The 18015-nt window shown below is 39.5% G+C and overlaps 1 protein-coding gene across 4 annotated transcripts in view; it reads left to right on the forward strand.

The window, feature by feature from the left end:
- The window catches only part of uhrf2 (ubiquitin like with PHD and ring finger domains 2), a 44255-nt gene extending 28467 nt beyond the window's left edge, over positions 1-15788 (forward strand). For 3 of the 4 annotated variants that reach the window (XM_085463750.1, XM_085463752.1, XM_085463753.1), the window contains 13 exons: positions 819-1037; positions 1206-1315; positions 2709-2895; positions 4934-5057; positions 9286-9393; positions 9512-9616; positions 9715-9821; positions 10074-10236; positions 10543-10680; positions 10788-11025; positions 11261-11412; positions 11686-11784; positions 12627-15788. In XM_085463750.1, coding sequence (XP_085319876.1) covers positions 819-1037; positions 1206-1315; positions 2709-2895; positions 4934-5057; positions 9286-9393; positions 9512-9616; positions 9715-9821; positions 10074-10236; positions 10543-10680; positions 10788-11025; positions 11261-11412; positions 11686-11784; positions 12627-12773 — 1897 coding nt within the window. In that variant the 3' untranslated portion in view covers positions 12774-15788. The remainder of the gene's footprint in view (positions 1-818; positions 1038-1205; positions 1316-2708; positions 2896-4933; positions 5058-9285; positions 9394-9511; positions 9617-9714; positions 9822-10073; positions 10237-10542; positions 10681-10787; positions 11026-11260; positions 11413-11685; positions 11785-12626) is intronic. The other variant, XM_085463754.1, reaches the window with a different exon arrangement.
- The last annotated feature ends 2227 nt before the right edge of the window (positions 15789-18015 follow it).

Genomic DNA, 18015 nt, shown 5'->3' on the forward strand with positions numbered 1-18015 from the left:
GGTAAGAGGTTATTCCAATTGCAGTTCCAAGGTTGCTGAATTGAATTGATTTTCTGTGCAGATGTGCCACGAGATCATGGTGGTAAGAATCTATTATGATCCTTCTCTCAAATCACCAGTCAGAAAGATGTTGTGGGCAAATGTCTCCTATAGAAATGCTTCTCTGAAAAGCTACAATATATGAATAGATTTGATTTTAAATTAGTAGACCTGTGGTGTCACAAGGACATCATAAATTACAAAAACTGCACAATTTGTGACTACTGTATTTTCTCCCTGGACACAAAGACGGTTAAATTCACATGTAAAGAAAAAAGTAGAATTAAGATTTTCTGCAACAAAAAAGAATGTGAATTGTGCAGTATTATCTGTATTTGACTTTCAGTATTCGGAGGTTCATGTAGACTTTAGATCTGCGCGTTCTTTCATAGGAATAGTTTTATTTGTTATCAGTGGAGCAGTCTGTGACTTAACCCATTGTGCTTTGAAATACTTGGAGTGCTTGTCCATCAGCTTGTACCAAAAACATGGCTGCATATTCCATCTTTTCTTTCCTCTGGGGATTCTACGTTTTTCTCAAAGGTACATCACAACTGTGATTATTTTAAGTTTAAGATTTCAAGTGAAGACCTTTTCTGTTTGTATAGAGAAGTTTCCCATTTTAATTTAACCTATGGGTTTATATTGTAGTTGTACGTTAACTGCTCACTTCACAAGCACTATATTCAGTATTTGTAGTAGCTTACATACAGCATTGAGACAAATTGGGTTATATAACTGTTACAAAGATTCCATGCTCTTAATCTGTCTCTCCTCAGCTACCCAGAGAATGGTGTGGTGGAAATGCGACCGGTGGATGTGCGACCACGTGCCAGGACACTGCTGCGGTGGGACCAGCTTGAGGTGGGCATGCATGTGATGGTCAACTACAACATGGAGACACCAGATGAAAGGGGCTTCTGGTTCGACGCAGAGATTGTGTCCCTCAAGCAAACCTCCCGCACTAATAAAGAGCTCAGAGTCAATATCCTCCTCGGGTGAGCATCTTCCTTCAAGATTTCAGGGTGATGCTTTCAGGTGTGAAGGCATTAGTGCTAGTTTTATTTTCTTTATCAGAATATCAGTTTGGCAAATCTTGTGTTTTTTCTCTCTCTCTCTCTCTCTTTTTTTTTTTTTCCTTTCCATGTCACATGCTCTCCATTTAGGGGTCCTGGAGATGTGATTGGGGATTGTAAAATTCACTTTCTGGATGAAATCTACCAAGTTGAGAAACCAGGAGCTCGTGCACTATCGGCTGCAGACGGACAGTTTAAACGTATGAACGAGCTCAATCCTGAGCACTGAAAATAATACCAAACTTGCCGTTAATAGTTTGCGCACCAGTATTCAGAAGGCATACATTTGTTCCCAAAGTTAACAAATTAAAAAAAGCTGAGGAATTAGTTAGAAAAAAGAGGAAATAAAAACATTTTCTATAGTGGGTCTTTATTCTTAGTCAACATGTTTTGTTTTTTTTTCCTCACAACATGAAAAATGTTTGTAGAGCCACTGTATCACCAACAGTTATTAGTGTCAGTCAGAAGAAAAAAAGGAAGACTGATGTTAAATTATTGTTATTTTGCTAAAAAGCCTGAAAACCAACCAAGTTGTCAGCCACTGTTTTTTGAGTTTAGATGTGCTGTTGCTAGTTTCCTCAGGTCTAGAGATTGCCTACCAACCACCAGTCACCATGGAAGAGTATCCCCCAACTGGTTGCAAGTGGTTGTTAGGTGAAATCGGTCACAAAGAAGATTACAGTATGTCAATGAAAACATCTTTGCCATCGCTTTGATTGCCAGCAGTTTGCCACGGTTGCCTGTAATTTGTCTGGAATGCGCCAACTTGTCTGCAGACATTTGCCAACTACTCTGTAAGCAGTAGTGAAACTTTGAAGAGTGCAACACAGCTCAAAGTAAAAGTTGTGCCTTTTAGAACTCGGTTTCAGTGGTAATGAGCCATTTTTTACCTTGAAAGGGAACATTCTGTGTTCCTGGTTTGTTGCACTTTTTTTTCAGGTTTCACGCACAGTGGTCAGTTAGCAAGTGTTTGCAGACAGCCTCTGTGCAGAAGCCTCTTTGTGACCGATTTCACCCACCGACAGTTAGTAAACTCTTACCAGCCAGCCAAGGAATACATACATATTTTTCGACCAGAGGTTGCCAGGTGGTTGCTGACTGTGTGATTGATGCCCAACTCGTCTTATAACAGTGCAGCCCATCCTTCTTGTTTTCAGTCTGCTTCAATAGCACAGTTGGCATAAAAAAACGTCCCAGAAAACAAATTCTCGTTTGGGAAATGAGCAGATATCAAGCTGAAACACTAATAGCTGTTATTCAAAATAAATGAATGTATTATTGATTTGAACATGTGACAAATACACATTATAGATAGGTTACTTGAACAAAATGAAGTCTGACAACTTAAGACTGAAGAGTAAATTATGTCTGTGTGTGGATTGACCTAGCATTTGTAATATTAAATAAAAACAGTTGGGAATAAGTTGCCCTAATAACCATAATGCAGAAAATCATGTGTCTCATGCTTAACATGTCCCCTTGCAGTGCTCCTACAAAACCTACGCCTGCCAGTCCTTTGTCGTTATGTAGTGCAGGAATACCATGATATTATCATTCTGTTCATACATGTGTTTGCATTTATGAATGCTGCAGGAAAGAGTGGTCCGGAGTGTAAGCACTGCAAGGCCGACCCTGACGCAGAGTGCCGTTTCTGCTCCTGCTGCGTGTGCGGGGGGAAGCAGGACGCTCACATGCAGCTGCTGTGTGATGAGTGCAACATGGCGTTCCACATCTACTGCCTCAACCCACCGCTGGCCACCATCCCAGATGACGAGGACTGGTGAGAGAGAGCGCCACTCGACATTTTGCTGCGAGATTTTGAGCCTCGCAGTCATTTAACCAGGAAAAAAGGCTGATGAGTGCTGTTTAAATGTGGGCTGAAATGTATTAGTGTAGTAATTAAGCGGTGATTGAGGGTAAAATCAATATATAGTAATGAAACCATGCGCTCACAGGTGGGAGTTAATCTAATCTTTGAAAGACTTTCTGCCAAACAGATCTCCACGCCTTCTTGGCATCATTTTCTAAAACGGCGCAAAGCTTCATTATCTTGCGTTCTGGGTTCTGTCTGTTTCTCCCACAGTATTGCAACGAAGTCAGAGAGATTATTGGAAAAACAGTTCAGGTACTGATTGTATCTGGTGCGGAGAGAAGATAATACTAATGGCTTTGAAAATAAACATTTTTAATTTTTTGTCAGTGTGGGAATTTAGAAAAAAGCTTAAGAAAGATTAAATCATGGAAATTCTTAATAATTAAGGTTTACAAAGAGCTCTGGTAAGGCATGCTTTGAGAACAGCTCGGCCTGCTTTTCTGTTCTTTGTATAAGTAAACGACAATAAAACAAGACCCCTTCATCTATCGTTTTTAACTTTTTGATGCATTTTCGTAACGTCCACAAAAATTTCATTCTTTTACGTTATGTTTCCTAAACCTAAAAAAAACTTGTAGCTCAGGGATGTCAAACGCATTTTACATTATGGGCCACATACAGTTCACTTGGATGTTTGTAGGTCAGATCAGTGATTAGATCAGATCCCTGAGATACCACAATATAAGAAAGAAAAGTGCAATTTCAACAATATATCTGTTTTTATACATGATAAAGAAATGCTGCTTTAGTTAATGAAAGAAATGTCAGTACGACTCTTGTGCTTAAATTTTAAGAAATAAAATATGTAAATAATTTTATAACTGGAAAAAGATCTGGTAACCATTGCTTATTGACCGTCCTGTAGTTATGAAACATGAACTTTGTGTTAAATAACAGAAAATGTCCCCTTTTTTGTGTGTGTGGACCCATTGTTTAAAAACACAACAAAACAAAAAAATCAGAATTTTTTTCATTATTAGCACCTTTTTTTTTTTTTTTTTAAATTTTACATGACTGTCAAATTCTGTTCATATAATTCAGGGCTCTCTCTCTCATTTTAGATCCCGGGGAGCATAAAGGCTAATTTGATCTTAAATTGGCTGGGCCACTAAATCTATGGGATTAAAGTCCTAAAAAAAACCCACCCCAATATTGTTGCTTTTTCTTTTAGTGTAAAACTGTTCAAGGAAATTTTGTTCGCATATCACGAACTACTTATGTCTGGTTTTTTTCTTCTCTACATTACAAAGCAGTGCTGCTGTTGTAAATCAAAGAAACCCATTAGTACTGCTTCTTGGGCTCACACTTTGAGAAATTAAGTGCTGGCAGCTCATTATCCAGACATTTTCTTATAATTAGAAAACAGAAATTATGTTGTTTTTATTTTTTCTGTAGGAGGAAGACATACTAACAGTACATTAAAAAAAAACACCTTGTTTTAAGTCAGATAATCAGCCAATAGTAGCTATTTGTGGATATATTGGTATTAATATTTACAGCAGCTGATCAATTATAATTTTATAAGTAAAGAAGAGGCGGGACAGATATTCTTTAACTGTGTTGTAAGTGTTGATGATGCATACTTTCCTCATCAGAGGGCACAGTTTCCATGTTGGCAACACTTGTTGAAGCTGATCAAAGCAGAGTTGGGCAGAACGTGAATGTGTAAGCCACGCATATATCATAAAATAATATCAATGACAAATGTTATGAAAATCTAATTAAGTTTTGCGTGTCTGAAAGACAAAAATATCGGCGGATATATCACAATTTTAAAATCCCCAAATATTGGTGTTGCTATCAGTCTTAAAAATCCCATATATGTTAAGTTGTAACATTGTTGCTGCAGTTTTTTGATTTTACAAAGCCAGAGTAGAGGCATTTGTAGGCTGGCCTAAAATTTTAGGAAGCACTGACGGAAATTGTTTCCTTCTTATTTTGCCAGGTACTGTCCAACCTGTAAGAATGACACCAGTGAGGTTGTCAAGGCAGGCGAGAAGCTTAAAGCCAGCAAGAAGAAAGCCAAAATGCCTTCTGCAACCACCGAGAGTCAAAGAGACTGGGGAAAGGTGAGACCCAAGGGCACCCTAAAGCACACATACAGCAAAGGTGGACTGACAGCTGCTCTGTAAGAATGAAAGTGAATTTCAATAGAAAGCTGGAGGGAAGAGTTCATATTGTCCTGAAGAAGCAAAGGCCATGTAGACAAATACAAATAAAACAATAACAAAGCAGGGGGGTTTTTTCTCGAAGGGCTTTTCTCTGTTTTATTATCAAAACACTAAAAAGTGCTTCACTCCATCATATTGGCTATGAGAGACAGAAGAGGCGTTTTACATCTCAAAACCTGAATAACCAGATCACTGAAGGAACTAACTGTAGAGGCTAAGCCTACGCTTGAAGCCACTGAGGTGGTCGTTAACGGGGGTGACGCGATGTCACTGGTATGCATGAATTAAGTTCACAGTCCAATAAATCCAGCAGTATGTATCTTGTCCTTTTTGGTCTTTATTCTGTATCGACTTAGCATAACAGCGCAACGGTCACAAACTGTTTGCCTTCTCAATGACACACCTGACGCCGATTACGTGCGTCTACCTTAAATACCTTTACATTACATAATCAAAACAGAAAAAGGTGACCTCTAGTGACCACATAAGGTATTAACCCAAGAATGGCTCCTACACTAACGGTGAACATTTATGCTTCCAGTGTAGTACATTTTATAATGGAAACAGTATATTTACATAGAAATGTTCATAATGTTTTAACATGACTTACTTTACTTTAATGTTTGTTTCCTTACAGTTCATTTCTGTTGTGAGTTTGATAGTTTGTTTAGTCTTTGAAGTCTGAAAAAAAATTAGTTTTAGTTTAGTAGCTTCGGTGTTAGCTTAAATTTTTTATTCATTATTATAATAGCTGTGATCTTTGTCATAAGTGAGATAGAAGAAATTAACAAAGCAAAACACTTTAGACACTCTGAGTTTCTGTAAGCATGTGCATGAAAGTCTCACCAGACAGGCCATGAGGTCTGCGGCGCTCCAGACTAAAATTAAATATATTTACAGTATAGTTTTATGTTGTTTTACGTAGTTTTGTGCAGTAGCTTTCACGTTTTTAAGGTGAAGGTTTTATTTTTGTTTTAGTGAGACACAATTGTTTTTTTTCTTCACACCGTTTCAGTTTACTCAATGACCTTACGACAAACTGCTATAAGAAGAAAGCTAAGGCCATGCAAGCAAACATCGTTGTATTTCATTCACTTAATCCAAGCTGCCTTTTCTTCAGTTTACTTTTTACATGTTTGCTGTCAGTTATTGTCTGTTGTGTATGTTGCATTATGTTTGATCAGAGACAAAGTAGCTTGTTTCAAATTAAGTTTTCACGTAACAGACATACTCCATTTATAAGGTTTTATTGAACGTCTCATACATGTGGCTCCATAGTGTTGTGGTTAACACAATCACCTTACACACCAAAGATTCCTGGTTTGAGACACACACATAGCCTCAGTGGGGCTCACAAGCTAGCTTACACAGTGCTGTTCCTACGCCCGGATAAATGGGAGCATTTCATCGGGAAGAACATCCGGTGTAAAACCTGTGCCAAATCAAACATGCAGATCCATCTGCTGGGGGAGACCCCTTGGGATAAAAGGGAGCAGCCAAAAGTAGCCTTTTAATAAGCAGTAGATATAATGTATTATAAGTTAAGCATTTATTAAGCTTTATGCCGCCATCCCAAAGTGACTTTATAAATTCAGTCTTTCAGTCACAATATACTGATTTTGTCTCTAATATTGAATTTAAAATTTATTGTCATGTCAAAAACAGGCAGATGATAATACTGTAAATGGCCAAGCGGTCTAAACAGACATGATTGGTTTCACTTGAAAGTTTATCACAGCTTTTTCACTATTAGCAACAACTACACTGCAGCGTGGTTACACACTTTACAGCTGAGAAAATAAAGGTTACTGCTGCTAAAGGCATTAATTTTTATGCTACTGTGGTTACTCCTCTCGTACACCAAAAGACTCGCATTCCACACCAAACCCGCTGAGTTGGGGTGAGTCACTGATGCAACAATAGTCACACTCTTCAAAGATGGGGACCGGGTCTGCCACCACTCACAGACGGTCAGCTACCGTCTTCAAAGCAACTTCGGTGCAAAGCAGCAATGAAACGACAATAACATGGTGTCAGGCAATTTTGAATGGGGTTAAATTGCACGCAATCTGTTTGTGGTAATGTGATTAGTAACTGAGAGAAACTGGTGAAAATTTCAAGTCTGTTACTGTCAACATACACAGAACTGTGCATTAAGCAGAAATTCACATTCATTATTTACAATCTGAGACTCTCTCAGACTGTGTGTTGGCAGTCTGTCTTTGTGTAGAAATGACAATTACTTGTAAACCTTCGCAGATCTGTGTGAGAGTGATTTTAGTCAATCCAACAGAATAGAAATTCAATCCAATCACAGAGCAGTCACTGACTTTTTAGTAGTGGCAAGGAGGTCTTATTTCTACTCTGGTGTGACGGAGCACAGGTGCAGATACGCTGTGGTTACCTTACAGACGGTGAACTGTTGAACGTTTAATCCTCAATCCTAATCAACGATCTGTTTGTTTTTTGCCGCTGCTCCTCCACACTCTGTGATTTACCGGCGCTCTGAGCTAACGCTAGCTGTTGTTTGGCTGGTCTGATGAGTCACTGCAGTTTGGTGCACTGCATATATCAGCGACATTTGTTCATGTTTTTGTCTTTTTTTTTAATATTTGCCTATTAGTCAGTTGTTATTAGTCAATTATTAGTATTTTTGGATGCCTTAATGTCCTGGTTTATAATGCCACTTTGTCAAAGGTGTTGATTCACAAAACACTTCAATAAATAAAGTGAAGGATCTTTTTTTTTTTTTTTACAATATGGCCAATTGAGTTGTGTATATAGTCAACTTGCACATTAGTATATATGCACAAATTTGGCTTCATAGTCAGAAAATAATAATCTGCTTTACTATATTTTTGCTTTTTTTTTTTTTAGTGCAGTAAATTTGTATATGCAACCAGAACTACATATATAATATCTAAAATATATTAATTTATCATATGTCAGCTAAAACTAGCATTTTGATTAAAAGGTTTGCACATTCTGGTGCATTAACCATTACAGAAACATTAAAAAGAAATTTTTTTTGGTAATTACCAGTAGGCCTACTGTTAAATTTAGGGCAGCTGTGGCACAAACCTTACACTATGTGAAGGTCTAATAAATTTGTTAAGTGCTGTGGATATATAAATATGTATGAGTAGAATATGTAATTATATATTCTGAGCAGCGTTTGGTAGCTGCGGCTCAAGTGAAGGACAAAAAGTTAGCAGTGATGCTCTGTGCTATAGATTTATTTTCCAAATCACACCGCTTTGCTTCACAATTTAATCTAAAACAACAGAAAAAAATGGCACCATTGTGTAAATGAGAGGTAAAAAAAAAAAGTGAATGAAGTGTCAGACATCATTTTCTCATCACAGGCTAGACGATCGCCTATTGATGTGTTATTGATTATGAAGGGTTTTGATTATTATAATGAGTGTGAACTTGCTCCATTCACTTTTTCAAGGCGTTAGAAGGTCGCATTTAAACTTCCTACTTGGCAAAGCAACAACTGCATCCTTGTATCTGCTGAAACAGAAAATGAGACAGGGAGACTTCTCCCACTCACTTAGTTGCTTATTTAATTTGAATCTGATCTAAGCATGCTGTTAAATATTTTCCTCAAAATCCCTTCAGATTCTTCTCATGGCCTGTTTCCATCCTGGCCTTGCTGTCTCTCTGACGCTCTGCTCCGCGGTGTGTGTAATGTGAACAATGCCATTAAGCATGACTTAGCCACTTTCCTGGAACTGCCAGTGGAAAATAACTCCTTTCTTTACCAGAATGCTCCCTTTCTCGGTGGACTAATTGAAAACAGCCTGGCTTGTGTGTTTGGGCACATTTATGCGCCCTGAGTCATGCAGCATTTATACTTGACTTTTCTTATTAACACGATTTTAGAACCCTTAAAATAAAACGCTTTTCCTCGCAAAAGCTGTCTTGCATTCTGACTTTCAAGAACCGTATATGCCACCTAAATGGGATGCTGATCGCTGTTAAAATATAACTGCTGATTAAGCTACTGTACATTTGATATTTGCATGACCGCTGTGCTAAACGAATGCAATATAAAGGCATTTGTGCTCATTTTGGTATTTTTTTTTGTGCACATCTTTGTTCTTTCTTCATATAATTGCAGGGTATGGCCTGTGTGGGGCGTACTAAAGAATGCACTATTGTTCCTTCAAACCACTATGGACCCATTCCTGGTGTTCCTGTTGGTACCACTTGGAAGTTTAGAGTTCAGGTTAGCTGGCGTTATTGTTTTTTTAACATTGCATGATAATCAGATATATTTTGAACATTTAAAGAAAAATCATGCCTCACTCTGCACTTCTGTTTCTCCTTCCGTGTATCCCCCTCAGGTGAGCGAGGCAGGGGTTCACAGGCCACATGTCGGCGGAATCCACGGGCGCAGTAACGATGGCTCCTATTCGCTGGTGCTGGCTGGAGGCTTTGAAGATGAAGTGGTGGGTCCTATAATGTTTCTCTCCCCGTGCTAGTTTATTGTGAATCTTGCACGTTTGCCTGCTGTTCGTGATGTTATGGTCACTGTGATCTGTGGTAGGACCGGGGAGACGAGTTCACCTACACGGGCAGCGGGGGTCGTGACCTCTCAGGAAACAAACGGATCGGAGAGCACTCTTTTGACCAGACACTGACTCACATGAACAGGTGGGGCACTTGGTTGTTTCTGATGTCCATGCTTCTTAATATGAAAGCTGCCTCGCTTCAGGTTTATTTGCTTTAATCTCTTGATTTAAATAACAACATGAAGTGTAGCCTTCACATTCATTGTCTCGATTTTTAATTAGTAAATAAATCCTTATTTCTGTACTGAAATAAGGATTTCTCAACCATTAAGCCATCATTTCTTGTAATTCTCACATGTAATAAAGATAATTCTGTTTTGCCCGACCCCTTCAGGGCACTGGCCTTAAACTGCGATGCACCTCTGAATGACAAAGACGGAGCAGAGTCCAGAAACTGGCGAGCAGGAAAACCTGTACGAGTGGTCCGCAGCTCCAAAGGTCGCCGCATTAGCAAGTATGCTCCCGAAGAAGGAAACCGCTACGATGGCATTTACAAGGTATCGCCAAATCTTGTCCACCAGAAATACATCTGCTTACTGCAAGCAGCACTGCATAAAATAGTGTCGATATAGAGTGCAGGTTGTGTACAAACTTACAGAATGATTGAAGTTTTAAAAGCTGCCTTTCAAGCTATATGGGATCCTATTACAGCCGTGTTTCTATAACTAACACTGCGCTTCTAAATCTTCATCTTCTTCTGTCTTAGAAACCGTTTGTCACCAGTCTTAAGTCAGAGCTGCTTCAAAACTTCAGTTCACTTTTTTTTTTGAATGAAATTTGCTGTGGTTGATGGCGGCTCGTAGGTGGTAAAGTACTGGCCAGAGATCGGGAAGTGCGGTTACTTGGTGTGGAGGTACCTGCTGAGACGAGATGATCAGGAGCCAGCGCCTTGGACCCCTGAAGGTGTGGAGAGGATCAAGAAACTGGGCCTTGCTGTTCAGGTTAGATATGTGTCTTAAATCAGGCACGTGTGCCTTTGTTGGTGCACTTCATTTCTACTTTTCAAAATTAGGTTCAATCTTCTTTGTCTCTCCTTGTGCGTCTGCAGTACCCCCCAGGCTACTTGGCGGCCATGGCCAACAAATCAAAGAAGGAGGCTTGTGCTCGACCCGGTCGGGGCGGCCGCAGTAAGCACTATCCCGGGAGGGGGCGGCCACGGAGGCAACGCAAGATTAAGGAGAAAGAGGAGAGCGATGACAAGGAGGAGGAGGACGAGCATCCAGTGGCCAATGTGGAAGAGGAGTCTCCACAAAGTAATGGAGTGCAGAAGACAACAAGAGATAGTGGTGGGTGCTTTTAGAAGCTCAAAGCAGGTCAGACAAGGTATTGTGAGACGAGGACAGGTGAGACCAGTGTGATCACTGAAACAGTTTTGAAGATGGGAAATGAATATTTAAAAGCACAAACTCCACTAGGATATTTTTTTTACCTAGCCATACACCACTGTAAATATATATATATTTTTTTTTAGTCTCCGAGGATAGATCCTTCTGTTTCTGAAGTCTTAGTTTGTTTTCTCAGCAGAGTCAAAACCGGTGGAAGAGCCTCCTTCTAAACGGGTGAAGATAGAGGAAACCTTCCAGCTGTCAGAGCAGCAGCAGCAGTTGATCCAAGAGGACACAGCCAACAAGAAACTCTGGGATGAAGCCATGGAGCACCTTAAAGAGGGACCGGTATAAAATTTAGTATACCACAATACACATCTCTGGTTTATGTTTATAAAAAAATGTTAAGTATCTCACAGCAACTCGCTCCATGTGCTCTAAATAATAAATCTTCTCGATGTAAGAAGATTTACTGACTGAGATTTACAGCCTGTCTGTTGCTGTTGATTTATAAGTAAAGCAGGTTAAAAAGGCAGCAACATCACCATAATTCAAAATTGCTACAACTTTAGTGTGTTTGTTTCTTTCCCACCTTCATTCCTTTGACGTTTCTTTTTGAAGAATTTCCTTCGCAAGATGGAGCAGATCTTCATGTGTGTGTGCTGCCAGGAGTTGGCCTTCCAGCCCATCACCACTGTCTGCTCACACAATGTTTGCAAGGTATAGGATTTGTTTTCTAACTATTATGTGGACATGCTGCGGTTATTGTTTGTTGATTATTATTTCATTTTGACTTTTTGTTTCACTAGGTTTCCACATTAGGTGTGCTTGTTTCAGTTTAGCTTTTTATTGTTTGAAATGTTTAGTTTGTTTAAGTCTCAGTGTTTTAATCTTTTTAAGTATTATGCCAGAGGGAATGATTTTAGCAAGTACGTCAGTACAGGTATAAACATGTTGATCAAAGCTTCATCGGACTTCAAGTATTAAACAAATACTTAAAATAAGAAAATGTTACCTGTATTTTATATTGTATATTTTAGTTTTTTGTCCACATTCACAAAATCACATATTACTTGTAATATTTTTCAAGAATCTAGTTTATTACTTTATTATTTTTGTTAAAAAATTGTTTGGTTTTTTTTCACATTTTGTTTCAGTTTTTTGTTTGTGATGCCCATTATATGGTGTTTTAGGGTGTGTGAAAGCAAAAAAAAAAAGTTCGTTTTAGCCTGTTGTTAGGTGGTTGCCAGGCAACTTGACAGCATAATATGTCACGCACAATTGAAGTCTTGCGAATATAAATTAGATTTTATTTTTGAGAAATAAAAATGTTTGATGCAGTGTTATAGGTGCATAATTTTTAAAAAACAGTTTATTTAAGCCTGTTGCTCTGTGGTTGCTTGGCAACATGATCACATCAGAATATATGATGAGGATGAGAACCTTCAGGGGCTCAGGTGTACATGTGTACCAAGTTTGCTTAGTCAGCTCCTGATTGTGTAGGGGGAGAACAAACACACAGTCTTCATGTATTACAGTAACGTTCACCCTTCTCTTCACAGACCTGTCTCCAACGGTCGTTTCGGGCAAAGGTGTACACCTGCCCCGCCTGCCGCCACGACTTGGGCAAGGACTACGTTATGACCCAAAACAAGACGCTTCAGATGCTGCTCGACCAGTTCTTTCCCGGCTACAGCAAGGGCCGATGAGGTCGAAATCACGTTTATAAGTAGGATACACGCACATAAGCACCCATTCTGTGCACCCTCGTATACTGTCAAGTACCTAGAGCTCCACTTTAAAATGCATTGCACACTCATAATGTACTTACCCACGGGCTAATGTATATTGCATATACAGCCATTTATGTATACAATCATTCATACACAAACAACCTCAGTAGGGACTGACCTCATCTGTTGAACTTGGACTGTCTCCATCAGCATCACCAGCCTGAAAAATCAACCGAGGACATTTTTTAAAACTTCCTGCCACACGAACGCACACGAAAACCAATGCACAAAAAAAAAAAAAAGAGTCCCCAAACTCACGCTCACACTAGCCATCTCAACAGTTTTTCCCTTTCCACCGTGTTGTCCACCGGTTCAATTAATTGCGTTATGCCGTCAGAGTGCAAATTCTCCCCCGGCAACATCACAAGCGCAGCAGTTAAGAGTTTAGTTTCCTGCCACCCTGTTTGCATTTTGTGTACCATGCATGCAGCTTTACACCAAAGCACTGAGCCAATCGGAGCCGTTTCTGAGCTGGCTAATAAAAAGTGGCCGGTGCTAGGAGGCGGCGGAGGTGAGTAGGTCGTTTGACTGAGAGGGTGCCCACAGAGTTGATCTGTTGTTAACGTGCATTTATAATGAAGCACACTATGTCTTATTCCCATGAAGCACTTTATTACCGACATGTGGAGCAGGCTTGTTTTGTAGGTTAATCAGGAGCAAGTGCTAACATCCTGCTCCTCATGTCACTTGGAATAATGCCATTGCTTTGCCTTGAGCTAACGGGAATAGCAGATGTCTCACCAGGGGTAACTTTCCTTGTATTGGCAGGGAACACAAATTGGCAACTGCATCCAGTTTGTTTAGAGTGCTGGAAAATTTATGGTTCCAACAAAGCTGCAAATTTTACATACTGATGAGACGCACCAGTGAGTCCCCTCTTTACGTTTTACGTCGAGTCAGAAAAGCCATTTGCTTTAATAAAGACACAAGGCCACAGGGCCGATTATGGGCAAAGATTGCAGGAGTCTGCTTTTAAAAAGTAACCTCGGCTGGTGATTTGTGCCTGAACACGAGATAGAACAAACACACTGTTGAAACTTCTTCAGAAGCACCAAAAAGTCCAGCAGTGTCAGAAATGTGTTAAACGTCACACACGGAGGATTATAAATATAGTTCTGGTTCACGGTTGTACTTATTAAGTCAGATGACATCGACAAAACTGTCCTGGTATGTCAGGTCCATATGTTCTGGTGTTTTTCAACGAATGCTTTGATGTTACAGGAATAAAAGACTAAAGAGTTTTTAGATGCACTTCTGTTTCAGTGACTGGTGTCCCTGCACTCAAGAAGGCCTTCACATAAAGCTGGCTGGTCTTTATTGTTCATCTGCTGCTGTTCTACCTGTTAGTTAATGGTCGGTGGAGAGCTCTGGAGGTGTCCAGCATGATGTTATTCTCCTCTATTTTGGAAAACTACTTTTTTAAAATGCTTTTTTTAAATAAAAAAAAAAAAAGTTTTTTTTTTTTTTTAAATATATATTTAGCGACCCATCCCTGATGTTAAACTAGACTACTAAAAGCACTTGGAGTGCACTGCATAAATCATTAGCTTCTTTGAGTTTGAGACACTATAACAATACCTAGTCCAGGATACTACTGACACTCAAAAATATTCTTACTTATAAGTTGTTTGGGTTTTTTTCTTTCTTTCAATGTTTGACCATAAATCACATTAATCCCCAATTGTTATTGAACTTCTTGTTCTTTATTTGTATGTTTGGCTGCATAGTAACACGTGGTAACAGTCCTGTCATCACCTGTTGGACCCAAAAACATCACATCCTCACCCCCATGTTCACTTACCTTGTGTTATTTTTTTCTGCTGTTGCCTTTCATCAGATATTTTGTTGACATTGAATTCAGAAGCCTCTGTGCCCTCTGACAGTATCATACTTTAAAAAGGTGTTGCTTTAATTGTGAGCGCAGGAGGCAGATTCGCACCTCTTTCCAGTGCTGATATGGTACTTTAAAATGTCCAGGGTTGGCAGGTCTGATAGCAGCTTTAACAAACGCCTCACGGAGAGCAGCAGCGGCGCAGTCTCGGACAGAGGTCACCTGGAGCGCTGACGTTCGGTTCGTGCATCCGAGTCGGCTTTGTGGGAAAAATGTAGCCCTTAAGGTGCAAAGGCCTTCGAGGCACAGACGTGTTTTGCGTAAAGCTGAGACGAGGGCAGCCTCAGCTTTTTTCTTTTTTTTAAAACTCTGCTGACATTCAGATCAGAGGTGAACGCTGTCTTCTTGTCTGACCCCTCCCCCTCGAACCCCCCCTTCATTGGCAGGCTGTTTGTATGTGGTGATGTCCTTGTTTCTGCTCAATCATTCAGGATTTTCTTTTTTTGTTGGGTTTTTTTTTGTTTATTTTTTTCTCTTTTTTATTAACATGCAAGTACAGATGCTACTATGGTCTTTAAAGCTAACTGTGATGTGCATTACTTCCACTGTTGCTTAATATTGTTCAGATTTATTTCTTCTTGCATTGACTGGCAAGCTGATACCCCTCCTTTCTTTCTCTGCCGTGACCTTTGCTTCCTCCTCCTCTCACTCCACTGTCTCCTGCCCTCCGTGAACCTACAGTACTAACAACTTTTAGACGTCTTGTGGACGCTTGGCTTCAGTGCTGTGTTTTTTTTTGTTTCGTTTCTTTATTGCACTCTGTTGAAGAGAAAAAAAGTTTAAGAAGTCACATTTGATTTTCCTAGAATGCTTACTATTATCTGTGTCTGCACACCTTTTTTTTTTTTTTTTTTTTACTCAGCCATTTTAGTTGCTTCTGTTTTAATCATTAGTCATTTTTTTTATGTTGGCGACTTCAAACATTTGCAGCAAACGCCAGTCTGAGGAGTTTTATTGCTTCATATTGTGATCTGAAATTTTATACATGTCATGATATTACTTGATATGTACCTATTAAATATTTGGATTCAAGAAAGCAATGCTTTGTAATAGTATTTTTTTTTTTTGTATTAACGAGGTAGGATAAACACAGTGTAAACTTCATCCTATTCTTCTTCAAGCTCTGCTTTTTACTGCTTATAATGTATTTTGTTATTATAGTTAGATTTATATATTCAAAATAAAACAGTCAGTAAATCCATCTGACTGTTTTGCAGGTAAAACAAATATCCAATCAGTCTCCTTGTTGAGGTCAGAGGAAAATGGCCAGATTGCTTTGAGCTGAAGGCTCGAAGCTCAACAGTAACTCAAATAATTAGTCATTACAACCAAGGTAAGGAGACCAGCATCTCTGAATGCATGTCAAACCTTGAAGCAGATGAGCTACAGCAGCAGAAAAGTCACAGCAGGTGCCGTTCCTGTCAGGTAAGAACAGGAAACTGAGGGTACAGTTCACACATGCTCACCAAAATTGGAAAAATGTTGCAGGTCTGATGATTTTCTATCTCTGCTGCCACAGACAGTAGGGTCAGAAATTTTCAGTAACTAAATAAAAGTATGGATCTGTTCTGCTTTTGTGTAAACAGTTCAGGCTGGTGGTGATGATGTAATGAATTGGGGGATATTTTCTCAGCTTTGGGCCCCTTAGTATCAGCTCGATTCAGTTCAGTTTTGTTTTTATAACACCAAATCACAACAACAGTCGTCTCAAGGTGCTTTCTATATTATAAAGCAGAATCTCTATAATAATACAGAGAAAACTCCAAGAATCAGATGAACTCCTTTGAACAAGCACTTGGTGACAGCGGGAAAGAAAAACTCCCTTTTAACAGGAAGAAAGCTCCAGCAGAACCAGGCTCAGGGAGAGGCGGCTGTCTGGCGTGCCTGTTGGGGCTGAGGAGAGGAGGACTGGACAACAGACACACTGTGGAAGAGAGCCAGAGATTAATAACTAATGATTAAATGCAGAGTGGTGTGTAAACAGAAAAGCTGAGCCTCGTTTAAACCACAGCATTTCTGAGTACTCTTACTGGCCGTGCCCATCCCTTTATGACCACAGTGTACCCACTGTCTGATGGCTGCTCTCAGCAGGATCATAGTTTCTTAAACATTACAGTGAAATTTCCTCTACAGTCATAAGATCTCAATGCATATGAGCACCTTTGGGATGTGGAGGAATGGGAGATCTTTGCCACAGAGAATTAAAGTAGTTCTGAAGTCAAAGGGAGTCCATTTTAGTACATAATAAAGTGGCAAGTGAGTGTAAATCCCATGACACTCTATAGATGTCTTGACAACCGAATGTATTTAATTATTTAACAATGTAGGGCACCAATAGAGGAAATTACTGGTTTCCTGTCAAATTGAAGATTATACTAGAGTTCAAAAGCTCTAATACAGATAAGACTTGAAATTTCACTACAGCATTTCATACTTGATACAATTCCAATTAATGCAAGCTACCCTTAGGAAGACTGGCCATCTGAATATTAGCACCTACTCCCATTTGAGCCATTTTTGCCACATTTCAGGGGTTAAAATGTAGTTTAGTCATTTCTGATTTTAGAAATGTTTGCTGTGATCACTTAATGGGTCTTCATCAAAATTGTGCTTGTCAGTTTATGGGCAATAATCTGTAAATTGTGATTGATTGTCAGCTGGATGAGGTACTATGTCACCTGGTTATTTTTCTTTCTTTCTTTCTTCCAGAATAAAATCTGAAAAGGCAGTCTTCTCTTTGCCATATTGAAAAGGAATTATGTAACTTAAATCAACACTTTATCACCATTTTCTACTGTTAACAAGAAACAGGAAAAAGAGATGATTTAAGCTTTGTGTCTACAAATTTTTAGCACTAAATCTTTAAGTTTGCCTTTAAGTGATGGTTTGGTCCAGATCTGAGCCAGGGCATCACTGAGCTCCTGGACAGTCTAGAGGTGCAGCCTGGTGCGTCAGGTGGACCAAAACATAACCTCCCAGATGTGTTCTGTTGGGTTTAGGTCAGGTGAGTGTGGGGGGCCAGTCAATGGTATCTGTTCTTTTATCCTCTGGGAACTGCCTGCATAATCTCACCACATGAGAGCGGTCATTGTCGTGCATCAGGAGGAACCCAGGACACAATGCACTGGCAGGGACTGGCAGTGGGTAACGTTAACGTTTTCCACAACTTCTGCAGACATGTGCTCAGGGTGAACCTGCACTCATCAGTGAAAAGCACATGGCACCAGTGATGGAACTGCCAATTCTGGTATTCTATGGCAAATCCCA

The sequence above is a fragment of the Copadichromis virginalis genome, linkage group LG7 (genome assembly GCF_057382275.1).
Source record: "Copadichromis virginalis isolate Kocher_CV1m ecotype Utaka linkage group LG7, C_Virginalis_male_GT1.1, whole genome shotgun sequence".
NCBI classification, from domain to species: Eukaryota; Metazoa; Chordata; class Actinopteri; order Cichliformes; family Cichlidae; genus Copadichromis; species Copadichromis virginalis.